This window comes from Brassica oleracea, chromosome C8, assembly GCF_000695525.1.
Source record: "Brassica oleracea var. oleracea cultivar TO1000 chromosome C8, BOL, whole genome shotgun sequence".
NCBI classification, from domain to species: Eukaryota; Viridiplantae; Streptophyta; class Magnoliopsida; order Brassicales; family Brassicaceae; genus Brassica; species Brassica oleracea.
The window spans coordinates 26,467,248-26,490,453 of NC_027755.1; the positions used below are offsets into that span (position 1 = coordinate 26,467,248).

Sequence of the window (23,206 nt, forward strand, 5' to 3'; positions counted from 1 at the left end):
AAAAGAAGGGAGATGAAACTCCAACCTCCTCAAGCGGCGATTCCGGTATAGGCACCGCCTGTACCGGAATCGTTACCTCCATCACCACCTGTACAAGGATCGCTGCCTCCGCCACCACCACCACAATGCTTCTTAACCCACTTGTTCATCTTGTACCTCTTCCTAGCCCTTCTATTTGATGCACTAAAATTGTGTATTTTCTACTGCAAGCTAACATTATAGATGTAGTATTTGAGATTCAATTCCAGAAGAGTGTTTTTACACTTTGTTTCTATGAGCTTGATATCAAGCTAAGATAAATCGATTGAATGCAAACAAAACAATTAAAATAAAGCAACTAACATAGTTGGTTTGGTTTCAGATTATAAAAGAGCTCGGTTCAGGGTGATTCATCAGGATACTTAAGAACATGAGCCACACAACTGAATTACTATTCATGGAAGACGATACATCTTCCACAAGCCAATCTAGAACTTGAACAACAAAATTAGATCAACCCACTGTCGTGATGTCTACCAAATTATCAAGTAATCCTAATGCCAAAACTGTCGTTTGGATTAGAAAATAATGACAAACATTATTGTATGATTCAATTGGTTCAAGATTTTCCTTAACATCAGCTTTCGTTGGCTAAGGAAAAATTGCCTATCTATGCTTTTTCTAGCAACCTAAAACACTTTTGATGGATAGGTGTAACCTAGATTCAGATGATAAATGGCTAGTTTAACAAAACCAGTAAGATTAACAATAGATAGAGATATCATGAATAATAATCCTATTTGTGTCTAGCTCATTGATCCATGATCCCTAACACGCTAAACTTAACAGTTGACTACTCAACCATAACCACAGAGAACACATAGAAAAAGAGAACACATAGAAAAAGGTGAAGAAAACATGAGGATAGATTGCAGGAATAATAATATAGGGTTTAGGAATCTTCTCAAGAGTATGTAGAGATCCTTCTCCCTTAACAAGATTATAAGTTTTATCTCTCAAAAATCCCCCTAAAAAATGGCAGTCTGTGAAAAATAATAAGAAAAGATATATTTGCAGGTATGTGGCGGTCCAGGGGGAAAAGTGGGGTTCTTCTCATCATCGGCAACATCACCCAGAAACATAAAAACCATCTCCATCGGAGCCTTCTGCTTCTTCTTGCACCACCTCTGGCGTGCATGAGACAAGAAACATAAATCAATCGAATAGTTACCAAGCAAGAAGAAGACAAAACAAAAAGTTAGATCATCATCCTTACTTCTTCTTGAAGCCCATTTTTTGTCGCGGCTAAGAGAGAGAGACTCAGCAATTTTTTCTTTTGAAGATAACCGAATATATGTGCGTAGTAGGCAAATATGAGCAATGGATTTATAGACCTTAGAGGTGTAAAATAGTACATGTAGAGAGATCTGACGGTTGATTTGGTTTTGGACGGTCAAAATGTTATTGTGTGGACCAGTACCACTTTCTTCCCCTCCAAGGTTGGTTACTCTGGTTCGGTAATCCAAAATAACCATATGATTTAACCGATAGTTAGCCTTCTATAGCTCTCTCTCTCTCTCTCTCTCTCTCTCTCTCTCTCTCTCTCTCTCCTTTTTTGGTATTTGTTTGTGAGCATCAACCATTCCTTTTGACTATTTATTACGAGATTGACATTCAATTTAACTCTACATTTCTAATTATTAAAATGATACTGTAAGACATTCCAAATCATGAAAAGATAGATTATACAAAATCAAAGCTTTTAGTCTTGTCCATTCCAAAACATGCAAATATACTAAAACTAAGATCTTTGCTTGTTGCATTCTAAAGAGAGTTGATGTTGCACACATAGGAGAAACACATGAGTAACTAATCTGCGACCTGCGAACAATCTTCCAGATACCATTTTCTCCTTACAGTCTTAATGGTCTACCTTAATATATGTTTGCCTTCTTTAGACTGTAATCCATTAAATTTGTTTTTTTTTTTGTATTTCTTATATACAGGTTAAGAAATACGAAAGCTCTCAGTCACGTAGCCCAAGTAGAAGCAGGAGCCTCTGCGGTCGCAGCCTAGCCGCTGCGTCAGTAGAAGCAGGAGCCAGAAAAGGATCTGAGGTCCCTTTGTTAACACTGAACCTTGTATATTTATATATATATATATCTCATTTCGAGCAATATCATTAAATGGAACTTTGTGTTTATCAAAACTGTATTGCAGTACCAAGACGTTCCCTTTCAAGATCGATATCAAAATCTAGATCACCGTCTCCTGACAGGAAGAAGAGTCCCCTAAATAATTCATCATCTCCTTATTTATATATACAACTAGGGGCATGTCGCGCCGAAGATTATTTTATTGTTGTTAATTATTATTTTTCGGATGATATAGTTAACTAATTATGTGATCGTTTTTATTTGCTAAGAGCATTATTTGCTATTTTTATTATGTTATGTAGTAATAGGTGATATGCTAACATATTATGTGTTTGTTTTCTAATAGTGTGTTGTTGTGTGTATAATAATTCTCCCTCCGTTTCAATTTAAATGTCGTTCTAGAAGAAAACTTTCGTTTCAAAATAAGTGTCGTTTTATGATTTCAATGCAACATTTATTAATAAAATTCTTTTGTTTATTTTTTCATTGGTTGAAATACGGTTAGGTGTATGGGTAATGATGTTTTTATTTTGAAAATGTACAAAATTAAATGTTTTCTTAATCCGTGTGCATAAGTCTAAAACGAAAAATAAAGTGAAGCGGAGGGAGTACTTATTAGTGGTGGAGTGAGTTTGTGATGTAATGCATATTGAATTTCAATAATTTTACATTTAGGCATTTTTTGATTCTAAGGTTAATAATTTCAGAGTAAAAATTAATACTTTTCCAATTATTTGAACATTACTTTTTAAAGATGTTTTGTGCTCTCTCTCTCTATATTTTTACATTGAGCCGTCACCATCTATGCATTTCGTTTACCTTTCCGGTGTGATGTGATTCTCACCATCACCGAAAAAGACTCACATATGTGCTCTTGTTCTTCCTCACCTTTTTCTCCTCTTTTTCCTTAGATTTCGGCTCTTGTTAGGAACTATATCTCCTTGGGTTGGGTCGAGTTTAGTCGTTTTTAAAGTTGTTTTTCTCGTCACTGGCTTACCATCGATAGTCCCTTCTCATCTTGGTTTTCAAGATATGGGTTTTGGTGATCTGACTTCTATAGCTCGAGGACGGCTACACGATTTGATGATTTTGTTTTGTCTACCCTTCCATCTATGTTCCCTCATCTCGTTGCAGCTTTCATCGTTGCTTGCGTCTGTGTGACTCTCCTTTTCGCCATGTTAGCCACTCCAGGTTTGGATAGTGTTCTCCTCCGAGTATGCTCTGTAGATTTGGAAGATTGTTTCGGATCTCAAGTCTGGGCTCTGGTTTCTCTAGGGTTGGCTTCCGTTCTCCCTCATTCAGGTTGTTCCCTTCTTCCCTTGCTTCCCTTAGTATAAGTGTGCAGTATTAGTTTTTTGGAGCTTTGGTCCCTTCTATCCAGAGCTTTGTGGTTCTTCACCGGCATAGGCGTCTTGTTTGTGCTTGTTTAGCTTGTGAGGTGTTTTTTACCTCTTAGCTGGTGGTTGTGCTTATCGTTCGTTATGAATGTCTCTTCCTGCTTCGTGGTGATTTTGGCTTTCTGTTGATTATTCTTCTTCTAACCCGTTTTCTTGGTTCTTTGCATTGGTCCTTGATCATGCTTCTTTGTGTTCGAGGGATTGTTTTATCTCAAGATTATCTTTCTACAGTTTTCTGACTTTTGATTGTTTTGGCCAAGACACTCTATGATAAAGTGGAGTAAGTTAGTTTTCGTTCTTGATCGCCTTTGAGCTCTGGACCTTTATTGAGTCAGTGTTACTTTAGCATTTTTTCTGTAATTATGGAGGTTTTATGTTTAGATTATGTGTTCTGCTTTAGTTTGTTTAATACTAAGATAAATATATAGTTGTAAATGAAATAATAGAAAATAGTAAAAAATAATTAAATAGCGAAAGTTTATGTTATTTTTAGTTGTGAATAAATTAAATATTTAAAATATATTTATATTTTTTACTTATTTCTTTATTCGTAGATTATCAAACTTCAAATGATGATAGTTAGTGTGAGAATGATTAAATAGTGCTTAATTAGAAGATAGTGAACCAAATTGAAATAATCTAAAAGAAGAAGGATTTAAAATATAAAAAAACAAAAAAAAGGACACATGTAAACTAACCTCTCATTCCACGGCACTTTGAAAGTGCATGATTTTTCTAGTTTAAAATTTTAATTCATTTTTCATAAATAACTTATTGTTGTAAATAAAATAGTTCATAATTTATACTTTTTTATATCTATGAGTTAACTAATATTTGGCTTTTTAATTGTATAGTAAATCATTTTAATTATATTTGAGCATGTGAATTAATTTTAAATTATTGTAATTCAACTTCGATTAGTTATTTAAATGGGTTGACCTATGTTTGTTACCATTTTGTAAATGATGATAACAATATTTTTTTGTTTTGTGAATATTTCATCTATAAATATGTGCATGTTACCATCTAGGTAGAATTATCATCGGTTAGTTTAAATCCAGTATTGTTTGTTACTATTTTTCGATGCTTATAACAATATATTTTTCTTAGAAAAGGTTTTATAAAATTATATTTTATGTTTTTCTTTTCTTTTTGTGAACAAATGTTTTATAATGATGTATAGTTACCATATAAAATTATTAAACCTGAAATTCAAGATTTATAAAATTAGACTCATCTCATTTAAGACTCACTCTATTTAAACCTGAAATATTTTGTTAATTTATCCAATATTAATTTAAACAATTTTTACTGACAGTAAAAAAAAAAACCTAAAAGTAAACTGTGATTGTGCTTCTCCTCGCAAACAGTTGCCAACATTCACTCTCCTAGCAGAGTCGCCCACTCAACGACACTGTCTCTCTCTCTCTCTCTCATACTATGGAGCTTAAACTAGCCACCGCCGAGAAACAAGTTCGTCTTTTTTCCTCATCTGGTTGCTCTGATTTCACAGACCGAGTTCCTATCTTTCTTGATATCGAATCTGTTTAGGTGCTTGAAGAGTTGGTGAAGCTAGTGCAGAGTAGAGGCCTGTGCGGCGAAAACGGAGGATGGAAGGAGTTTTTAGATGCTAAAGACAAAAAGAAGATTGGATCTCCAAATGACCCTTCGAAGCGTTCCCATGACGAACTTGTCGCGTTTCTGACAACCTTCAAGAAGAAACAAGACTTGCAGGTTAAACCCACAACCTGTTTTCCACTAAAGTTTGTGTGTGTTTTAAGTAATAATCTCTTATGTTTTTGTTTTGGCTTAGGTTCTGAAATGTCACGCCAATTTTCTTCTAATTGAAAAGTTAGAGCAGGAATGTCCTGGTAATGACACTCCAGAGCAGGTGGAAAACTGAACTAAAAAGACATGTCTTTTTTTTTTTATCTTCTAAAGAGATGTATGTGTACAAGTTTGATATGAATATGTTTGACAGTACAGAGTCTAGTTCGATTGACTGTTGAGCATCCTGCTTACTCAGTAGACTATTCATTCGAGCCACACTCCGAGGTTTTTGTTTCCTCTCTTGAACAACAATGCAGCTCTTACAAGTTTTTCTTGTTTTCTTTCAAGAGTTTGGGATTTGCTAAAACAGGACTGGTTTGTATCCGATGTTGGAGTGAAGACGTCCAAGGTGATGGAATCAACCGATCTGGTAGCTGTTGACTGTGAGATGGTTCTTTGCGACAATGGAACTGAGGGTTTGGTCAGAGTTGGTGTTGTAGACCGTGATTTAAAGGTATTACTATAGATTGATATGAACATGTTTACTTGACTCGGGTGATCAAATGCCTGTGGTTCATGGTTTCAGGTGATTCTTGACGAATTTGTGAAACCGGACAAACCTGTGGTTGACTATAGGACAGACATTACAGGGATTACCGCTGAAGATATCGAAAAAGCTACCCTCTCCCTCGTAGATATTCAGGTACATAGCAGCAATTAAGCTACACTAGTGTTTTGTTGATCTTGTGAAATGTTGCAGGAAACTTTGCAGCCCTTTCTATCAAATGGTGCGATTTTGGTTGGTCACAGTTTGAACAAAGATTTGGAAGGTAAGCTTTAAAAAGTTCCTCAGCTGAGTGTGTGTTGTTTTTACTGGATTGTAGCTACAAATACTATTGTTATTTTGATCACAGTGCTGAAGATATATCATCCAAAAGTAATCGATACCGCACTTGTATTCAAGTATCCCAATGCAAGAAAGCCCAGAAGAGCTTCACTTAACAACCTTTGCAAGGTAAAATCTATTATCAATGGGTTTTCTTCTCTGGTCTTGGGAGACAATATCACCAAAAGATTAACATTTTCTAGAAATTTTTTTTTTTTTTTTTATCAGTCTATTTTGGGTTATGAAGTCAGAAAGGCAGGAGTCTCTCATGATTGTGTAAACGACGCAACAGCTGCGATGAAACTTGCACTTGCTGTTATTGAGAAAAGAGCCAACACAACAATCCCACCATCTAAAGAGGTTTGTAGAAAATAAGATTTTTTACCTAAACTTTTAACTTTTATCATTAATTTTATTAGCTACAAATGTTTGCAACTTTTTTCAATAGATGTTGGAGGTTGAGAAAGCAAAGCTTTTTATACATAAAATCCCTCACAATGTGACATCTGAAGAGCTGGAGCAAGTTCTTTCTGGAGAGTTTACACTTGATGTTAAGGTAAAAACCAAGCCATTATATTTCACTTTTCTCCAAGGATCACTAACGGCTAACCTTATTTTGATCTATTCTTATTTTGGCAGCCAGCAAAAACATCGAGAGGTTGCTATTGTGCGTTTGTTATTTTCCGTAGCTCAGAAGAAGCAGATCAAGCATTTGAAAACGTTGATGGAGACCAAGGCCAGGTATTTTAAGAATCTCTGCTTCTTGTAAACTCTCTGATTGAGACTGACAATAACAAATCTTTATGTGCTATGTTTTTTTCCTGCAGGATTCATTTGGTTTGCCACAAAAACTGGTTATATTTAAGCTGACTTCTGGTTCAAGAGTTAGTATATATGTCCGTAAAATGGTTGAAGATGGTTCCGCGTAGAGATCTCCTCTGTCAGTACAAAGACACTTCTCCTGGAGAAAAAAAGTTATGCAGTGCAGGAGTAGGCTAAAATATTTGTTATTTTGATTAAGATTCTCTATTTAACAATTTAGGAATAGAAAACAATGGCAATAGTGCTATTAACAATGTTCCTGTTGCATCAGAGAAGATCAACATGAATATTCTCCTAACAATTGCTTTGCAAAGTGAATGTGAACTTAAAGAATTAGTTTGGCAATTTTAAAGGTGAAGACCTGATCTTCAACATTTTAAATTTTAAAATAATTAATCATATTTCCAAATATAATATATTTTTAATATAAAAGTTGGAGACGTTAATATTTTTCTTCCCATAAAAATTTAAGAAAGAGCTTAGATAAAAAAAAACTAACATCATCTATATTCTGTTCCCACCCAAATTCACATCTCTAAATATTTTAGTTCATCTACATTAAATTTTTAGTAGATATTTTGATTGGATCTAAGTTTTATAAATATAAAAATTTCACTAGCATTATTATTAGTTATTTTGTTTCATATTGCACATTTTTTTTAGATGATTTCTATGTTAGTAGATAATCACACACCAATAAATATTTTATGAATTTTTAAATATCACAAAAAAATTATACCGTAGCTTTTCAAAACCCATGTTACGATATCAACATTCTTATTTTAAGCTTAAAAAACAATACATATAAATAAACACAAAAAAACACAAAAATGCCTTTTTAAAGAAAGCTATATAAATAATGAAAGTTAGGAAGGTGGCTTATAATAAGCATAAGCAGCATAAAAACTTTGAGATAATGTGAGGACGAGTAGAATAACTGCAGCGCAGAACGAGACAATTGCCCATGGATTATTGAAGTACTTGTGTCTTAAGGTCGCCCTCCAAGCATTCCACTTTTGATTGTAATAACGGTTAACCTCAACAGATAAACGAGATAGATAACTATCTTCGGTATCAAAAACAACTTCTTCACATAACCGGTTGAACAAATTAGCAACTTCAGAATCACTTCCTAGCCAATGTTCGATAATGCCGCAGTAGTGTAAGTAGCTAACATCTTCGTGAGAATCTATTAGATTGTCCATGAAGATTATGTAGGATGTTATGTCATTCCTCGAGTCAATATGGCACTGTTCAAAAGCTATAAGGTTCAAGAAAAGAGATTTGGTACCTACAAAACAAAAGTGCAAGGAAATAAGGAATCATGTAACTTTTCTTGTTTTAATTTTTTTTTATTTGTTACATCATCTAGATTTCTTGTTGGTGTAATCAAATCAAGCTCTTTTACATTGCTTACATCATTTTGAATAAGTCAATATATAAGGAATAATCTATGACACTTAGGGGGGTGTATTCAATCTAAAATTTGAAGTGATTTAATTTTTAATGAGGGTTTTAGATGATTTTAAGAAATTGCAGAGAATAAAATGATTTTTGTTAAACTACTCTAGAATATCACCTAAAACCATGGGATTTGAGTTTTGATTTTTTTAACTAAGAAACTCCACCCAAATACTTTAAAATCACTTGAAAACTTTAAAACTCCACAACTTAAAATATTTTCAATAACACTAGATTTTAAATGAGTTTTTAAAATTCATGTTTCAATAACGGTGGATTCATCGTTTTGACACAAATCACCTAAAACTCTCAATTGAATACATCCCCTTACTAACTTTAGCCGTTTGATATATGATGAATAAACAAGGGAAGAACGTGACAACATTACTTTAATCACATTATATATGATCCTAACGAATATGGGGCAGGGATTGTAAAAGGAGATATGTAGTGTGGAAAACGTGAACGTACCGTCATGAATAAGTAGCCTTGGTATCTCTAGATAACCGTTATTGAATTGAATATCCCAAAACCGGTCGGTTTTCCTTCTCCTAAACTTAATCCCGGCCTCTCTCAGTTCCGTTACGCAATGTATCAGCTGTTGTCTGCGCTTGTCGGCCACGCGCGTATTCCGAGAAGACCATCTCTTTCTTGATAACCTTGGTTCCGGTTTAGGACTAGACCGGAGTAGACTTCGACGGAAAACATCAAGACAGTGCAACTCGCCCATGTCGGCGAATGGGTCAAACGCTTTATCTCTTGCCAGATAGTTCTCGAGTTTTGACTGGTCGGTTTTGGTCATTGGCTCGTCTGTTGGCATTAGTGGATCAAAAAACCGTACTGCTAACTGCGCCACTAAACCGGTTTGGTTGCGTGTACCAAGCTGTAGCTCTAATAACCGGTTTAGTACAAACAAGGGAAGTTGATTTTCGAGCATTATCATATCACGTTGAATTGAATGCATCGATCCTCTCATTGCAAAAACCGGATCATTACGTGCATATCTACACAAATACAAAAAAAAACAATAATTTCAAAATCAAAATGATTGAGACCGGTTTAGCAATTATTTGAGATAACCGGAATTTTACCCGAGTTCTGTGAATCCTTCAACGGCTCCTCTGAAGAGCTCAAGCACAAAACAACCATCAAGAACAAGCATTTCAATAAACTCATTACTGCTCAAACCGAAAGGACCTTCGTAGCAAGCTCGAGCCTTCTCTTCAAGCTCTCTCATGGCGTCAATATACATTTTAATGTTCTGGTTCGTACGTTTCAAGATTTTGTTGACGGCACGCCATTTGTGACGGTCCATAGGCCGGAGCCGTTTTTTACCGTGGTGATACGGACCAAGCGACACGGTCTGAGGGAAATACGATTTGTTGTCGTTTTCTTGCAAGTAATACGGAACTCTGTAGATGCAGAGTTTGCCCCATATCGTCGTGTCGTCGTCTCTATGTGCTTGCTCTAGTTTGTCTGTGATTGAGATCACCCAATCATCTCGTGGCTCTTTTGGACTTCCTTTTGTTACCTCGATCTTACTGGCTTCGGACAGAGTTTGGTCGTGGTTATGATTGCTTTGTTCTTGATCTTGATCGGATCTTGTGACTTCAGGTAACGCGGGGAGGTTTTGGCCTGGATTAATCGGTTCGGATCCTTGTCCTTGGTTCTCGGCTTCGAGTTTTTCTCGGATCTTGAGGGTGAGCAAGTACCAGCTCAACATGTCTTTGTAGAAGACAGCCACCATTTTTTTCGGACGAATGAGAGAGAGGAAGAGAGGGGAAGAGAGAAGTTATCGTTGTTAAATATAAGAAGCAACTATATGTTAAAATGATTTGAAGCTGTAATTGGTTACTTATTGTACTCATGGGCCCAATTGATCTGTAACGACAACAACCACAATTAGATGCATCTAAACACACAAATAATTCTGGAAAACAACAAAAGAGTATATTTTTCTTTTGACTATTTGTAAGAATAAATCAATTAACTGGAATCCTCCGGCGTGAAGAGAATTGTTCGCTTCTCTCAGTTATGAATAATCAAATGATTGAAAACCACCTAAACAAAACTATTTTAATATTTTTTATTTTGGTTAAATGTGTAAATATCATTAACTAGTTAACGAAGGTTTGATTACAAATAGCTGCAATCTCATCTCCTATATATTAATTTAGAAACATTACAACTTATTTTTGTAGTCATGTGTCATACTAGGATGATTCTTATAATCATTAGAGAAATATGCTTGTCCACTAATTATATAGTAAGCTTTTTATTAAACTAACCATAAATTTATTATTAATGGTATTTATTATTTTCTAAAATAAAAATTACGGAATTGTCTAATGTGGCTAAAGTATATATGACAATTAATGATTTTAAATAATAAAGATTTGATAAAATTAGTACATCTTCTATTATATCTGTTTAATATTAAACTATTAAAATAAATTAAACATCCACATTAACCATATAATAAAAATTTAGATTTTTCTGTATATTTTTTATTTTGAATTTTTAAAAATGACCATAAATTACTAAAACTATTGAAAGTCTCACATTCAAATTTTGTGATCCATGATTTAAATTTTTTAATGACAAAATACAAATGATTATAAAATCATATAAGTAAAAAATCTAATTTAATTCATTATTAAGATTAAAGATATATAATTTATATCTCTTTAAATTAAACTATATACCACATAAAATACACAAATATTTTAATTTCGAAATTTGTTTTGAACAATTGTTTTTGATAATAGCTCTGAACAAACATTAACAACTTATTTTTTCTAAATTGTAAATTACTAAAACTATTAATCTCACAATGAAAATTTTGTTATCACTAATTTAAAGTTTTTGTTATAAAAGAAAAAAATGATTAAAAAAACCATATGAGTAGAAAACATATATTAATAGACATTAATATTAAAAATATATTATGTTAATATCATTTAAATTTAATTATATATCATGTCAAATAGAAAAAAATTTATTGTTTGGATTAATAAAATTGATTTATATGTTTGCACCATTTAATTAAATATGTAATAATTACTTATTTTTAATTGTTTAATATATATTTATTAAATAATTTTTTTATATAATGTTCATTCCGCACAACTTGCTTTAAAAGCTGATCCGATGCAATGAACCGCAAAAAGTATAAAACCCAAAACATCATTTCTAAGGACTAAGTTAATTTGTGAGAACAAACTATGAGAACTAACTATATCAATATATGTATATATGATTGTGTATAACTATGTCAAAGGTAATAGGTAATGTGACATGTACAATATAATGATTATTTACCAGTTGGATAATGATCCCAATACGGATGTGAATCGATTCACATTAGATGTTTGATATCTAACATCTAATGTTACGTAAGTTATTGTTAGGAAAATGTTAATAAATGAAAAGAAATAGTGAGAGCATAACGGAACATGTTCATTACACACCTCGTGAGGAACATGGCACGACCTCACCATTTTCGTATAGATCTATTATTGACCGGGACACGTTTTATCTGTTTCTTTCGTTAGCTATATATTCAAACTCTTATAAAAACAAAACAAGTTCTTGTAATCCGGTATTGAGGATGCTAGCTTATCCATGTCTGGTCTGATATTATGTACGTAGCTCGGAAACTGATTACTCTCACTTCCCGGTCTCTAGTTAGGTGTTGCGGTTGTTCTCTTTAGTTTTGTTCTCATGGCACGACCTTGATGTGTTACTTTAGTTTTTTTTGTTATTATTCAATTAATTTTTTCATCATAATTACTCTTTTTTTAATGACAATTATTTGTAACTCCGTAATTCTCACAACCATGCGTAACACTATCCAGTACACTATCATACTGTTTCTTTTTGTTGCTCTGTAGTGATTGAACAATATGAACTACTTCTTTGGCATGGCTTCCAAAAACATAGTCTAAAATCAGTGTTTTTAATTGAAAAATACAACAACTAAAAAAACAAGAAAACACAAACATTATAAATTAAGGAAAATAACAATGACAAGTTAAGAAGATGGCTTATAATAAGCATAGACAGCAAAAAAGCTTTGAAGTAATGTGAGAATTAACAGAACAAGTGCAGCAAAGAAAGAGAAATATGCCCATGGGTTATTGAAGTACTTGTGTCTTAAGGTAGCCTTCAAAGAATTCCACTTACGACTATAGTAACGGTTTACTTCACCCGAAAGTTTAGATAGATAACTATCTCTTGGGTCAAAGACAACTTCTTTGCATAGCCGGTTAAACAAATCTGCAACTTCAAAATCACTCCCTAGCCAATGCTCGATGATACCACAATGGTGCAAGACAAGTAGCTAACATCTTCAGCAGAGTTTATTAGATTATCCATGAAGATTACGTAGGATGTTATGTCGTTGCTCGAGTTGGCATGGCACTGCTCAAAGGCTATAAGATTTGAGAAGAGAGACTTGGTACCTACAAAAATATGAGACATTGTTTTTCTATTAGGTTTATGGAGTGGGTTTGATAGATAAACTTGATAAATATGGTTTATATGCAAGGAAAACCTTGAAAAAGAGATGTTAGAATGTTCCCATCAGAAGAGAAGTTTATATCTAACATAGTATAAAATGGGTATGTTCCTCTCTACACATTGCCAATTATTTTTGAGTTGGAAGTTCACCACTGATCAAATATAAGTGCAGGAATTTTTTTTTAAAAATACCATTTTTCTGAAGCTAGAACACATATATTAATAATGACCAATCCGTGTAAACGAGAAGCAAGTTCTAAAATGTAATATTTCTAAAATAATGGATAAGAAACGAAAACTGCAAAACATTTATTTGTAGGGAAGGCACACAAAGCTAAGAAAGAAGAAAAAAAAGTTAAGTACTCACTATCATGGATTAGTAGTTTGGGTATCTTTAGATAACCCTTTTTGAATTCAATATCCCAAAGCTTGTCTGTTTTCTTTCTCCGGAACTTGACTCCTGCTTCCTTTAGTTCTGTCACGCAATGTATCAACTGTTGTTTTCGAGATGATATGGACTTTTTTAGACTTTTCTTATCCAGTGTCCAAGTAGACTTGAAAAGACTTCGATGAAAAACATCCAAGCAATGCAACTCCCCATTGTCACTTACTGAGTCAACGGATTCTACCTTGTCCCTTTTAGGCAGCTCCTCGCCCGTTGGCATTAGTTGAGCAAAGAAATTAACTGCTAGTTGTGCCACCAAACCAGGTTGGTACACTGTGTCGGGCTGTAGCTCTAACAACTTGTCTAGAACAAACAAAGGAAGTTGATTTTCTAGCATTACCATGTCACGTTGAATGGAAAGCATCAATCTTCCCATCGCGAAAACCGGGTCAGTGGATGCATATCTTGTCAACAAAAAACAACATAGTCCACAATTTAGGTTAATTATTATTTTTATTTTTTCAAAGAAAATCTCTTAGCCGGTTAGGTAATTTTTTTAACTAACTACAAACCCTTTCATAAATGAAATTAACATTAATATGATAAGTTGTCCCGAAAAAAAAAACATTCATATCATAGAAGAGAAACATGATTTATATAGCCACCAGATCTGGAATCAAACTGGTTAAGAGATAACCGGGTAAAAATATTAGAAAATTGATCCACGCTTACCCGATTTCGGTGAATCCTACTTTAGTTCCCCTGAAGAGCTCAAGAACAAAACATCCATCAAGAAAAAGCATTTCAGTGAACTCATTACTACTCATACAAATGGGACCTTGGTAGCAAGCACGAGCTGTCTCCTCGAGATTTTTCATGGCATCAATATATGTTTCAATATCTTTCTTGGTATGTTCCAAGACCATATGGACCGCACGCAACTTGTGACACTCCATGGGCAGGATATGTTCTTTGCCGTGGTGGTAGGGACCAAGCGATACAGTTTGAGGAAAGTAGGACTTCTTGTCATCTTCTTGCAGGTAATGTGGAACTCGGTAGATACAGAGCTTGTCCCAGCTAGATGCTGGAACGTCTCCACATGCTTTATCCACCTTGTCTTTGATAGAGATCACCCATTCTTCTCGTGTCTCTCTTGGCTTATCTTCAGTCACTTTGATTTTACCAGGCTCCGGGTAAGTGTCCTCGTGGTTCGGCAACTTTCGGCTTTGAACCCTTCTTTCAGCGAAACGAGAGAGGCTCCTGACTCTGAACCCTCTGGATCTTTTGTTGGCGGAATTGGACTGATATACAACCATTGTTTCTCTTGGTTGAAGCTAGGGAAATCAAAAGAGCGAAAGAGAGAGACAGTAATTAACAAATGTCAAAGCAACCATGTAGTACTGGTTAAAGTTGTGATCTGGCCACCTTTTGTTTATTTGTTAGCATACAAATCTATTATTCATGACTATCATAAATGCCTCCAATATAAATATATATAGTCAACTAGTGAGAGCATCGTTATCCGGAGTTTTTAGTGAGGCTTTTAGTGCGTGGACCCCCACAAAATTCTTAAGGATCGGTTACAAAAACTACTAATTAAAAACCGATTTTAGTGAGTTTCTTACACTGTTCGCGGACTCCACTGACTCATGGCAGTCCGCGATTGGTTTGCTTTTTTATTATTATTTTTTTTTTTGAAAACAAACACCTAAGAAACCCAAATGGATTTATTAGGGATAAACATGGTCTGAGATCTGAAACATCAAAACTAGAATTAAAAAAGACTGTGTAACTTTTATCAAAATGACTAAATATATATACGCTGCTTTGACTTGTTTTCATAATTTTCAGATCTTATTTCACTATTATGACGGAAAATGACAAACAGGAATGATGTTTAGACACGTAAACCAGTGTCTAGTTAATATTGATGTATGAGGAACAATAATATTCGTCTTAACTCTAAACAAGTGCTGGAGCTACAGATATATTTTCGGAAGATCAATGTTAATCTAATTTATAATAACTAATTAATGATTAAATTTAAAGATAATTAAATAAAAATATTAAATAACTTTCTAGAATAAAATTTTACTTTTGTTTAAGAGAAATTATCTAGGATACAATTTTTAAGTTTTTGTCACAAAAATAGCCATCAATCAAAAAAAAACCAAAATAAATTGTATTAAAGGGTTAACTAATCTAGACTTAGGGTTTAGAGTTAAGGGGTGGAGTTTTGGAGATAGGGTTTCAAATTTTTAAAAAATAAAAGATAAATATTAAAATTTTCAAAATAAATACGGGCTATTTTGGCCATTTTCTTTCTTGAGTCCTATTTTTGTGACAAAAACTTAAAAAATGTTACTTGAGAGAATTTCTCTTTATTTAAATATTTTAGTTTTTGCTAGTAGCTATGTGTTTGTTGTAAATTCCTGGATTATAATTATTCTTTGTAAATAAATTAAAATGTGTTTTTAACAAAAATATATTTAGGTTTATACTTATTTATTTTTTAAAGTAGATTCTTTTAATCTTCTAACATAAGGAAAAGATAAATGAAATTTAATATACAAGAAATAGATGAAAGCTGAAAACCTTATAAATATAATAATATCAAAAGAAACAAAGAATCAAATATTAAATTAAAAAATATCAATGAAGTGCAAAAAGATTGAAACTTTTAATTCATAAAGGTCAATTTTATTTACATAAACCAAATATGTACTATTATTTGCGAAGTTATTTTTTCGCATTCGAGTTCTCACATTAAAAGTTGGAGCGTTTAAAGTCACTACTGCCCTTAATGAATTATGTTACATTATATAATTGATCATAAAAAAAATTAATAAAAAATAAAAAAAAATGAATAAGCGATACGTGATGTAAAAAATATTGTGTTTTGATTAACTAATGATAATCACTATTTATTTTTATTTATAGAAAAATAAAATTTATAAAATAGTAAGATTAGTCTTTGCAATATAATTGATCTCAACTTTTTTCTAAATTAAATTAAACTTAAAAAATTGTTTTATTTAAATTTTGAGTTTTGAAAGTTTTTTGGGTAATTTCATGTATATTGTTAGTTCAAAGAGGTAATTTACAAAAGTTACGAGAGTTAAAAAGATGAAAGTTTACTTTCTTACTTTACTTAGTTTTCTCATAATCTTATAAAATTTAATAGTATTTTAAAAAGAAGATGAAACAGAAGAAAGAAAAATAGGAGAAAATTAAAGTGGCTCAAAAAAAAATTAATATGGTGGTATTTAATTTATAATATATATCAATAAATAACTTGTTATCTATGAAATGTAAATTATATAATCACGCAAACAAAATGATATGGGTCACTTGACCTCCTTGATACAAAAAGTGTTACCGCCACTTGTCTGAACGTTAATCAGGCCTCAGACCCAACGATTGTTACTAACTTACTATACGAATTTTTTTTTTCTCTCACTATTTCAGAGAATTAGCTGAGGTTCTGCGTTATATATTAGGCGCAGCCCGTTATCAAACTAAGAAGTAATAATTCGTAATCATCGGAAACCGGCACATGGCACGACCTCACAATCCTTGTATAAATGTGGAGACGCTCTTATAAATTAAGAGACTTCGGTAAGTTTACATATCTCACGATTTAAATATTTAAAATCACATAAAAAATTATAATATATTCTAATGAGTTTTTTTGGGATCCACCCCAGATACACTAAAATTTTCTTATTCTACCGCAAGCTAACGGTATAGTAATTTAGATTCAATTCCAGAGGACCAGTTCACATTTTATTTCTATGGGATCAATATCAATCTAAAACAATGGATGGTTTTTAAGGATTGAAAAATCGTAAGGATTGAAAAATCGTAACAAACAAATACCAAAGTTGGTTTGATTTCAAATTATAAAAGAGCTAGGTTTATGATGATTCATTGGGACATTTAGGACCATGAACCACACAACTATTCATGAAGACAATACGAGTCAATCTACAACTTGAACAACAAGATCAGATAAACCTACTGATGTGGTGTTTACCAATTTATCAAGCAATCCTAATGCATAAATTGTCGTTTGGGTTAATTAGAGAATGATGACAAGCATTAAGTTCGGATTCAATTGGATCACGATTTGCCTTAACATCAATTTTCTTGGCCAAGGACAAATCGTGTATCTATGTTTTTTCTAGCAACCTAAAACACTTTAGGTGATTAGATTAAACCTATATTAAGATGCTAAATGGCCAGTTTAACACAAGCAGTAAGTATATCAATAGATAGAGATATCAAAGAATAACAATCATATTTGTGTCTACCTCATTGATCCATGATCCCTAACACCCTAAACCTAACAAGCTGACTACTCAGCCATGAAGCAAGAAAATACAGAGATAGAGACTGAAATAAACATGGACATGATTGCAAAATAAGCAGAGATTTGGTTCAGGGGGTTCTTCTATAGATCGAGAGAGATGGCATTCTCCCTTTACAAACTCGCAAATCCCAAGGTACAAAGCTCCAAAGTCTAGTTTTCTTCTCAAAAACTAGGGTAGAAAATAATAGAAAAGAGGAAGAGATTATATGTCAGTGTTGCTGGCGGCTCGGAGAGAAAATTGGAATTATTAGGGTAAATTGCAAAATATTAGAAGTTTTCTTAAAAGATTTTGCCGCTGGAGCATGCACTCGTGTGCTCCGCACGATCGGGGATCAGCCATCAGGCTGCTATTTGTGAAAATTTTCAAATTTCACTCTTTTCCGCCTCTTTTGCTCCAACTTTTTCATCTCTCATCCAATACAACTCTAGACATGTAATGATTCGAAAAAGACTAAAAGGAATCGATAAAGACTCAAAACATTTTGGAAAATATTGTTAGAATATGTCAAAACATCATATATCAACCCCCTAGGATGTGAACCTGTAGATTCACCAATCATAATAGTTTGTCACTTCATATTTAGTTTTTTTAAAAGGAAACAAAATAATAATAAAAAATTCCAAATCATATTATGTTCTTGCAGTTTTATGAATTATCTATCGACCTTTATAAAACAGTTGTCTTTTTTTTTTAACGTCGAACGGCCATTCTATTACTCAAGCTTGAGGTGGTTTGGGTAACCAGACTGGAATAGAACAACCAATGAAAGTAACTCCCTACGAAAGGTCCTAGCAGTCTTAGCTAAAAATCAGAAAACTTGTTGCGCACTGGTGGCACATGGGTGATTTTGAAGTCCGTGAAGCAAATCTGCAGCGTCTCTATCTTTTCCAATTCTGTCGCGAATCTTGGCCACTCATGGGGTTCCTTTATCATTGCAATCAGCTCTTTGCAGTCTGTTCCAAAACTCTGGCATGGGAGTGTTGAAGCATATTCTCCATCGCCCATCGTAGTGCTTCTACCTCCGAATGCAATGCTGATTCACATCGAATAAAATTCCGTGTTCCCAAAAGATGTATGTTCTCCCCACTATCCATCCAGACCCATCCACATTCACTAAAGCGATCATAAGCTGTCCAAGATCCATCTAACAGGCAAATATTACCCAAACTTAAAACTTGGCTTTCCTCATTATTGTTGGCATGTACTACTGGTGGTATCATCTCGTTTACATCAAACCAGGCTTGACATTCACTTTCTGCGTATCGCACTAGTTCCAAGGGGTCTCTGTCTATTCCCTTAAAAAGTTTTTTCATTACGAACCTTCCAAATATACCATATTATCCAGGGATAAGGATCCCTTTCTTCGTCTGGTTCTAAAATATCGTTCTTCCTCCATAATAGATAGTAAATGTTTGTGTTGACGCTTGACACTGGAAATATACATGGGCTTGTAGGAGTTGCTGATAAGGACCATACTTGGAGAGCTGGAGGGCATTCAAATATTGCATGAGTTACAGTTTCTTCTATTTCTCCGCATCTTGGGAAATAATTATCGCACCTCATATTCCGCCTTACTAGATTCTTCGTTACTGCCACCTGGCCCGTTATCAATTGCCATATAAGATGGCAAATCTTCCTTGGCGCTTTCAACTTCCAAGCAAAGGCTTGAAGTTTAGTGATACTTGGTTCCAGTATTTACTTTTCCTCTTCTGGCTTCAACAGATTTTGAGCAACCCAATATCCAGATTTAACTGTGTATTGGTCATTCCTCGTGTAGTTCCAGCAGAAAGTATCACGGCGATGAGTAGAGCTTATGGCCATACTACGTATGAGTGGTATGTCATCAGGGTGGACATAATCTTCTAGTAGTCCTACGTCCTATTCCTTCGATTCCTGATTAATGAGGTCACTAACTCTCATATTCGGATGCATCACAAGTACAGCTGGTCTAGCAGGTATCGTTGTTATAAAACAGTTGTCAGTGTCACTATATCACTGGCTTTTATGTGTAATTATTGACCAATTTTCACTATTTCTAGTATTTTAATCAACAATCCTCCAAAATCAAAATGCACTGTTCGAAATCTATAAGAATCGAGATGTGATTTGGTACCTAAAAAATACACGATGAGCAGAGACGGTATGATTTGTAACTTTTATGGGGAATTTTATCAGGGGTGTTTGTAGATAAATTTGATTTTATACAAATGAAAAGAAAAACTGAAACTTGAATATTTTGACGACAATTAGCTAGGTATCAGATGATCTATCTCCAGAAATACATTTTTTCTCGAGCTATATACTACATTATCAATAATTCAAGCAAATATATTATTTGTCAAAATCCATGTAGAGTCGTATTTACATGAGAAAAAAATAAACATTGGCCTAGAGCATCTTTATAAAAAAAAGATTTAACGCATTTTAATGATTAATTTCATTTAATTGGATCTTATATAAAACAACTATAAACACCTAGTCTGGCTAATAGTTTCATGGATAAGTAAAAACATATATTAGAATGAAAACATGGTTTTTTAAGAAACCAAACAATATATGGAAACAATTTTTTTTTCCTCTCAAAACTAGTAAATAACTAAATAAAGAGATTTTATCTATACATTTTAGGTGACAAATGTTTTTTGTTATATGGTTCTATTACATTAAACTACAATAGCCTTGGTTATTGTAGACACATTTTCATAAATATTTCTCTATCGCTTTAGGCAGCTGTTAGTGAAATGTGCAAGTAGCTTTATCGAGTAAGTTTCAAAAGGATGATCTATAAAGAAATTAAGGGGTCGACTGGTTTAAACGCAGCGGTTGCGGGTGCGCGAGTGCGGATACGGGTGATTGCGGTTTCAAACATTATTAAGCGTTTTGTATGACTAGTACAACGTTTGAAAATTTTTGTGTTTGCGTAATATTTGTGACTGGTTGATTATAAGATATTGCAGCATTTTAATAATAAATTATATATATTATAACATTATAAAAATATAAAAACATACTATTGTAATAAAATATAATAATTATCAATATTATATGATTAATAAAAATATTATCTTTATTTATAAAAAAATTTAAATTAGTTGAAAATTATAATTTTAATAAAAACAATTTTGAAGATTTATATCAAAACTTTTTAAAAAATATTTTATTTCGTTTTATATATGTGTATATCTTTATATATGTGTGTATAAAAATGTTTAAAAATTCTAATAAATAGTTAGTTTAAAGTTTTTATAAAACAAATTATGATACTGTTTGTAAATTTTAATTAATATATAAAATATGTATATATTTTTATTTATAATATTTACATTTTAAAATTTTAATTTTAAAATATTTTCGAAAATAATTTTATATTTATTTTTCCACCCACAACCGCAAACGTTAGCTAGAACCAGCTTTTGATTTTTAAAGATTTGGAGCGGTTTGGAGCGATTTGTAGCGGTTTGTATGATTGTTTCGAAACGCTGTCAAGCGCTATCAACCGCAGAAACTGCGTTTGCGTATCGTAGCGGGAAAACCAGTCAGGTCCTAAATAGTAAAAAATTTATGTGTGGAAATGAGGAAAAAGAGTAATTTTATACCCAACATATCGCGATATGTTCAATTCATACCCGACTTATATGGTCGTGATAAAACATACCTAAACTTTCAAAAATTTCAAATAACATACCTAATTTTTATTTTTTTGGCCAAATCAAACTTCAGTCGCTACATCAGCTAACACATCATCTAATTTTGCTTATATATATACTATGTCAGCTAATTTTGCTGACGAAGATGCCACGTGTACATTTTTTTCAAAAAACAAAATAATCATTTTATAAAAATATTTTTTTAGAAAATGTAAAATTTATAAATTTTTATCATTTAGTAAAACTAACAAAAATTAATTAAATAATTAAATTTTAGGACTTTTTGCAAAATTGACCTAGAACTCAAAGTCATACACAAAACTAACCTCCTTTTTTTTTTTGGAAATTGGTTTTGCCCTATTCACCCTACAAGTTCATATAATTCACGAAAATGCCATCAATTTTTTTCTTCCGAAAATGACACTTTTACTCTCTCACCCTCATCATCTTCAAGTAATTACAAGATTGCCTTTGTCATCAATACCCCAACCACCATGGACAACCAATTTGTCAGTCTCTCATATGTGAATGGCTTCAGGCTGTATTGGGCACGTTGTTCGTCTGAGGAAGCGCGCTCAACAAGCAGATAAGGGACCATGTAGAGAAAAAGCTTCATTACCACATCGAGTTCTTCTGAGGAGATACTGGAACAAATGTTGTCTCAGACGACTATGTGCCTCTTTGGGATCGATATCCACATAGCAATCTAATGACTATCGGTGTAGTTCACGGGCGCATAGACATCATCAATATCTGTCCCCCAAACCTTGTTCGATTGGCAAAATGATGGTATAGTGCCTGCATAATAATTCCACGCCCCACCAGGGAGTCTTCTTCCTAAACCGTTCTGATCGGGCACCGAGTCCTTAAAATCCTTGTAGTTGAATCTCCATTGATGAGCAAAGAGATGATCAAGGAAGTACATTCTCTCGCTCCTGAAATGTTGTGGGTTAGCGTCGTACGTCTTCCTCAGCACATTAATCCAAACATCAATATGATGCATATAAAATAGGGTACAAGTCAGAAGATATCAGACGAATTACTCGTAAGTCGTCTATGTAGAAGACTTACCAGACGACTTACAAGTAATTCTTAGACGAATTAAGTCGTCTACAAAGAAGACTTATCAGTAAGTCATCTAAGTCATAGCAGAAGACTTACACAGCCCTCCAGCCACTCTAAAGAGGTCCGGAGGATGTGATACCACCAAGTTCTACTTGTACGTGGTTTTTTATCGAGAGGTGTTCTATAATGACTGCAAACGCAAAATGTTGAAAAGCAATAAGTTTTTGTAGACTAAAGCAAACTATTATGGAAAAAGCAAACACTTACGGACAAGTTTTCAACCAATCAGCGAGCTCCTTCAACTTCTTCTTGTCAATTGGTGAAAAAGGATTATAGCCTGGATAAAGCTTTTTGTTTGGAATGATCACTTTGGCCGTGTTGTTTGCCGTACAAGGAGATTGTTGTGAGGCAGCAAGTTTCCTTGTTCGATCACTCTTTGCACGGTAAAGTGCCAAAGCAGCATCCCTCTTTTCCTGATATCTAGCATCCTCCTTCTGTAAATCCGAGACAGTGGGTTTATTTTTGTCCACTAGAACAAGGCTCGGTTCTGGAGCTTTATCTTTCGAACAACTAGCATATGCGGGCACATCTGGACCTTTATCCTCCGGCAAGCTCTTCCTTCCCGCGTTCGTCCCATTAACACTTTCACTCTGCAATATACAAGATGGGTTTATACAATAATAACCAAAGATCCATTTCAAACAATAATAACCAATGAGTGTCTTCAAAAATGAAACAAAATAA

At 33.4% G+C, this 23,206-nt stretch overlaps 2 protein-coding genes and 1 pseudogene across 5 annotated transcripts; 1 reads left to right on the top strand and 2 right to left on the bottom strand.

Annotated features, from left to right (window-relative positions):
* Positions 1 to 4,836: 4,836 nt before the first annotated feature.
* Positions 4,837 to 7,346, top strand: LOC106308051 (small RNA degrading nuclease 1-like). 4 transcript variants are annotated; one of them, XM_013745164.1, is made up of 12 exons: positions 4,837 to 5,005; positions 5,084 to 5,266; positions 5,346 to 5,423; positions 5,519 to 5,587; positions 5,673 to 5,816; positions 5,889 to 6,005; positions 6,063 to 6,132; positions 6,217 to 6,317; positions 6,417 to 6,548; positions 6,637 to 6,744; positions 6,828 to 6,929; positions 7,016 to 7,346. In XM_013745164.1, exons 1-12 carry the CDS (start codon positions 4,973 to 4,975, stop codon positions 7,115 to 7,117), a joined length of 1,239 nt encoding a protein of 412 aa, XP_013600618.1. In that variant the 5' UTR covers positions 4,837 to 4,972; the 3' UTR covers positions 7,118 to 7,346. The 4 variants fall into 4 exon arrangements, with proteins under 4 accessions (XP_013600618.1, XP_013600619.1, XP_013600620.1 ...); XM_013745165.1 differs by having other exon boundaries at positions 6,075 to 6,132; XM_013745166.1 differs by having other exon boundaries at positions 5,703 to 5,816.
* Positions 7,347 to 7,712: 366 nt separating this feature from the next.
* On the bottom strand, positions 7,713 to 10,281 carry LOC106307824 (UPF0481 protein At3g47200-like). Its single transcript, XM_013744888.1, has 3 exons — positions 9,563 to 10,281; positions 8,943 to 9,475; positions 7,713 to 8,301 (listed from the first exon to the last, which is right to left on the bottom strand). The coding sequence occupies exons 1-3, from the start codon at positions 10,216 to 10,218 to the stop codon at positions 7,877 to 7,879; spliced, it is 1,614 nt and encodes a 537-aa protein (XP_013600342.1). The 5' UTR covers positions 10,219 to 10,281; the 3' UTR covers positions 7,713 to 7,876.
* Positions 10,282 to 12,504: 2,223 nt separating this feature from the next.
* On the bottom strand, positions 12,505 to 14,758 carry LOC106310818 (annotated as a pseudogene).
* Positions 14,759 to 23,206: the final 8,448 nt, after the last annotated feature.

What these genes read in the sequence shown, in the direction of transcription:
- LOC106308051 (XM_013745164.1), top strand. Translation starts at nt 4,973, where the DNA reads ATGGAGCTTAAACTAGCCACCGCCGAGAAACAA. An exon ending in AGAAGAAACAAGACTTGCAG is followed by an intron (nt 5,267 to 5,345) that starts GTTAAACCCACA and finishes GTTTTGGCTTAG; the next exon opens with GTTCTGAAATGTCACGCCAA. An exon ending in AGTTTACACTTGATGTTAAG is followed by an intron (nt 6,745 to 6,827) that starts GTAAAAACCAAG and finishes TTATTTTGGCAG; the next exon opens with CCAGCAAAAACATCGAGAGG.
- LOC106307824 (XM_013744888.1), bottom strand. Translation starts at nt 10,218, where the DNA reads ATGGTGGCTGTCTTCTACAAAGACATGTTGAGCTGGTACTTGCTCACC. An exon ending in GAAGGATTCACAGAACTCGG is followed by an intron (nt 9,476 to 9,562) that starts GTAAAATTCCGG and finishes GTATTTGTGTAG; the next exon opens with ATATGCACGTAATGATCCGG. An exon ending in AAGGCTACTTATTCATGACG is followed by an intron (nt 8,302 to 8,942) that starts GTACGTTCACGT and finishes TTTGTTTTGTAG; the next exon opens with GTACCAAATCTCTTTTCTTG.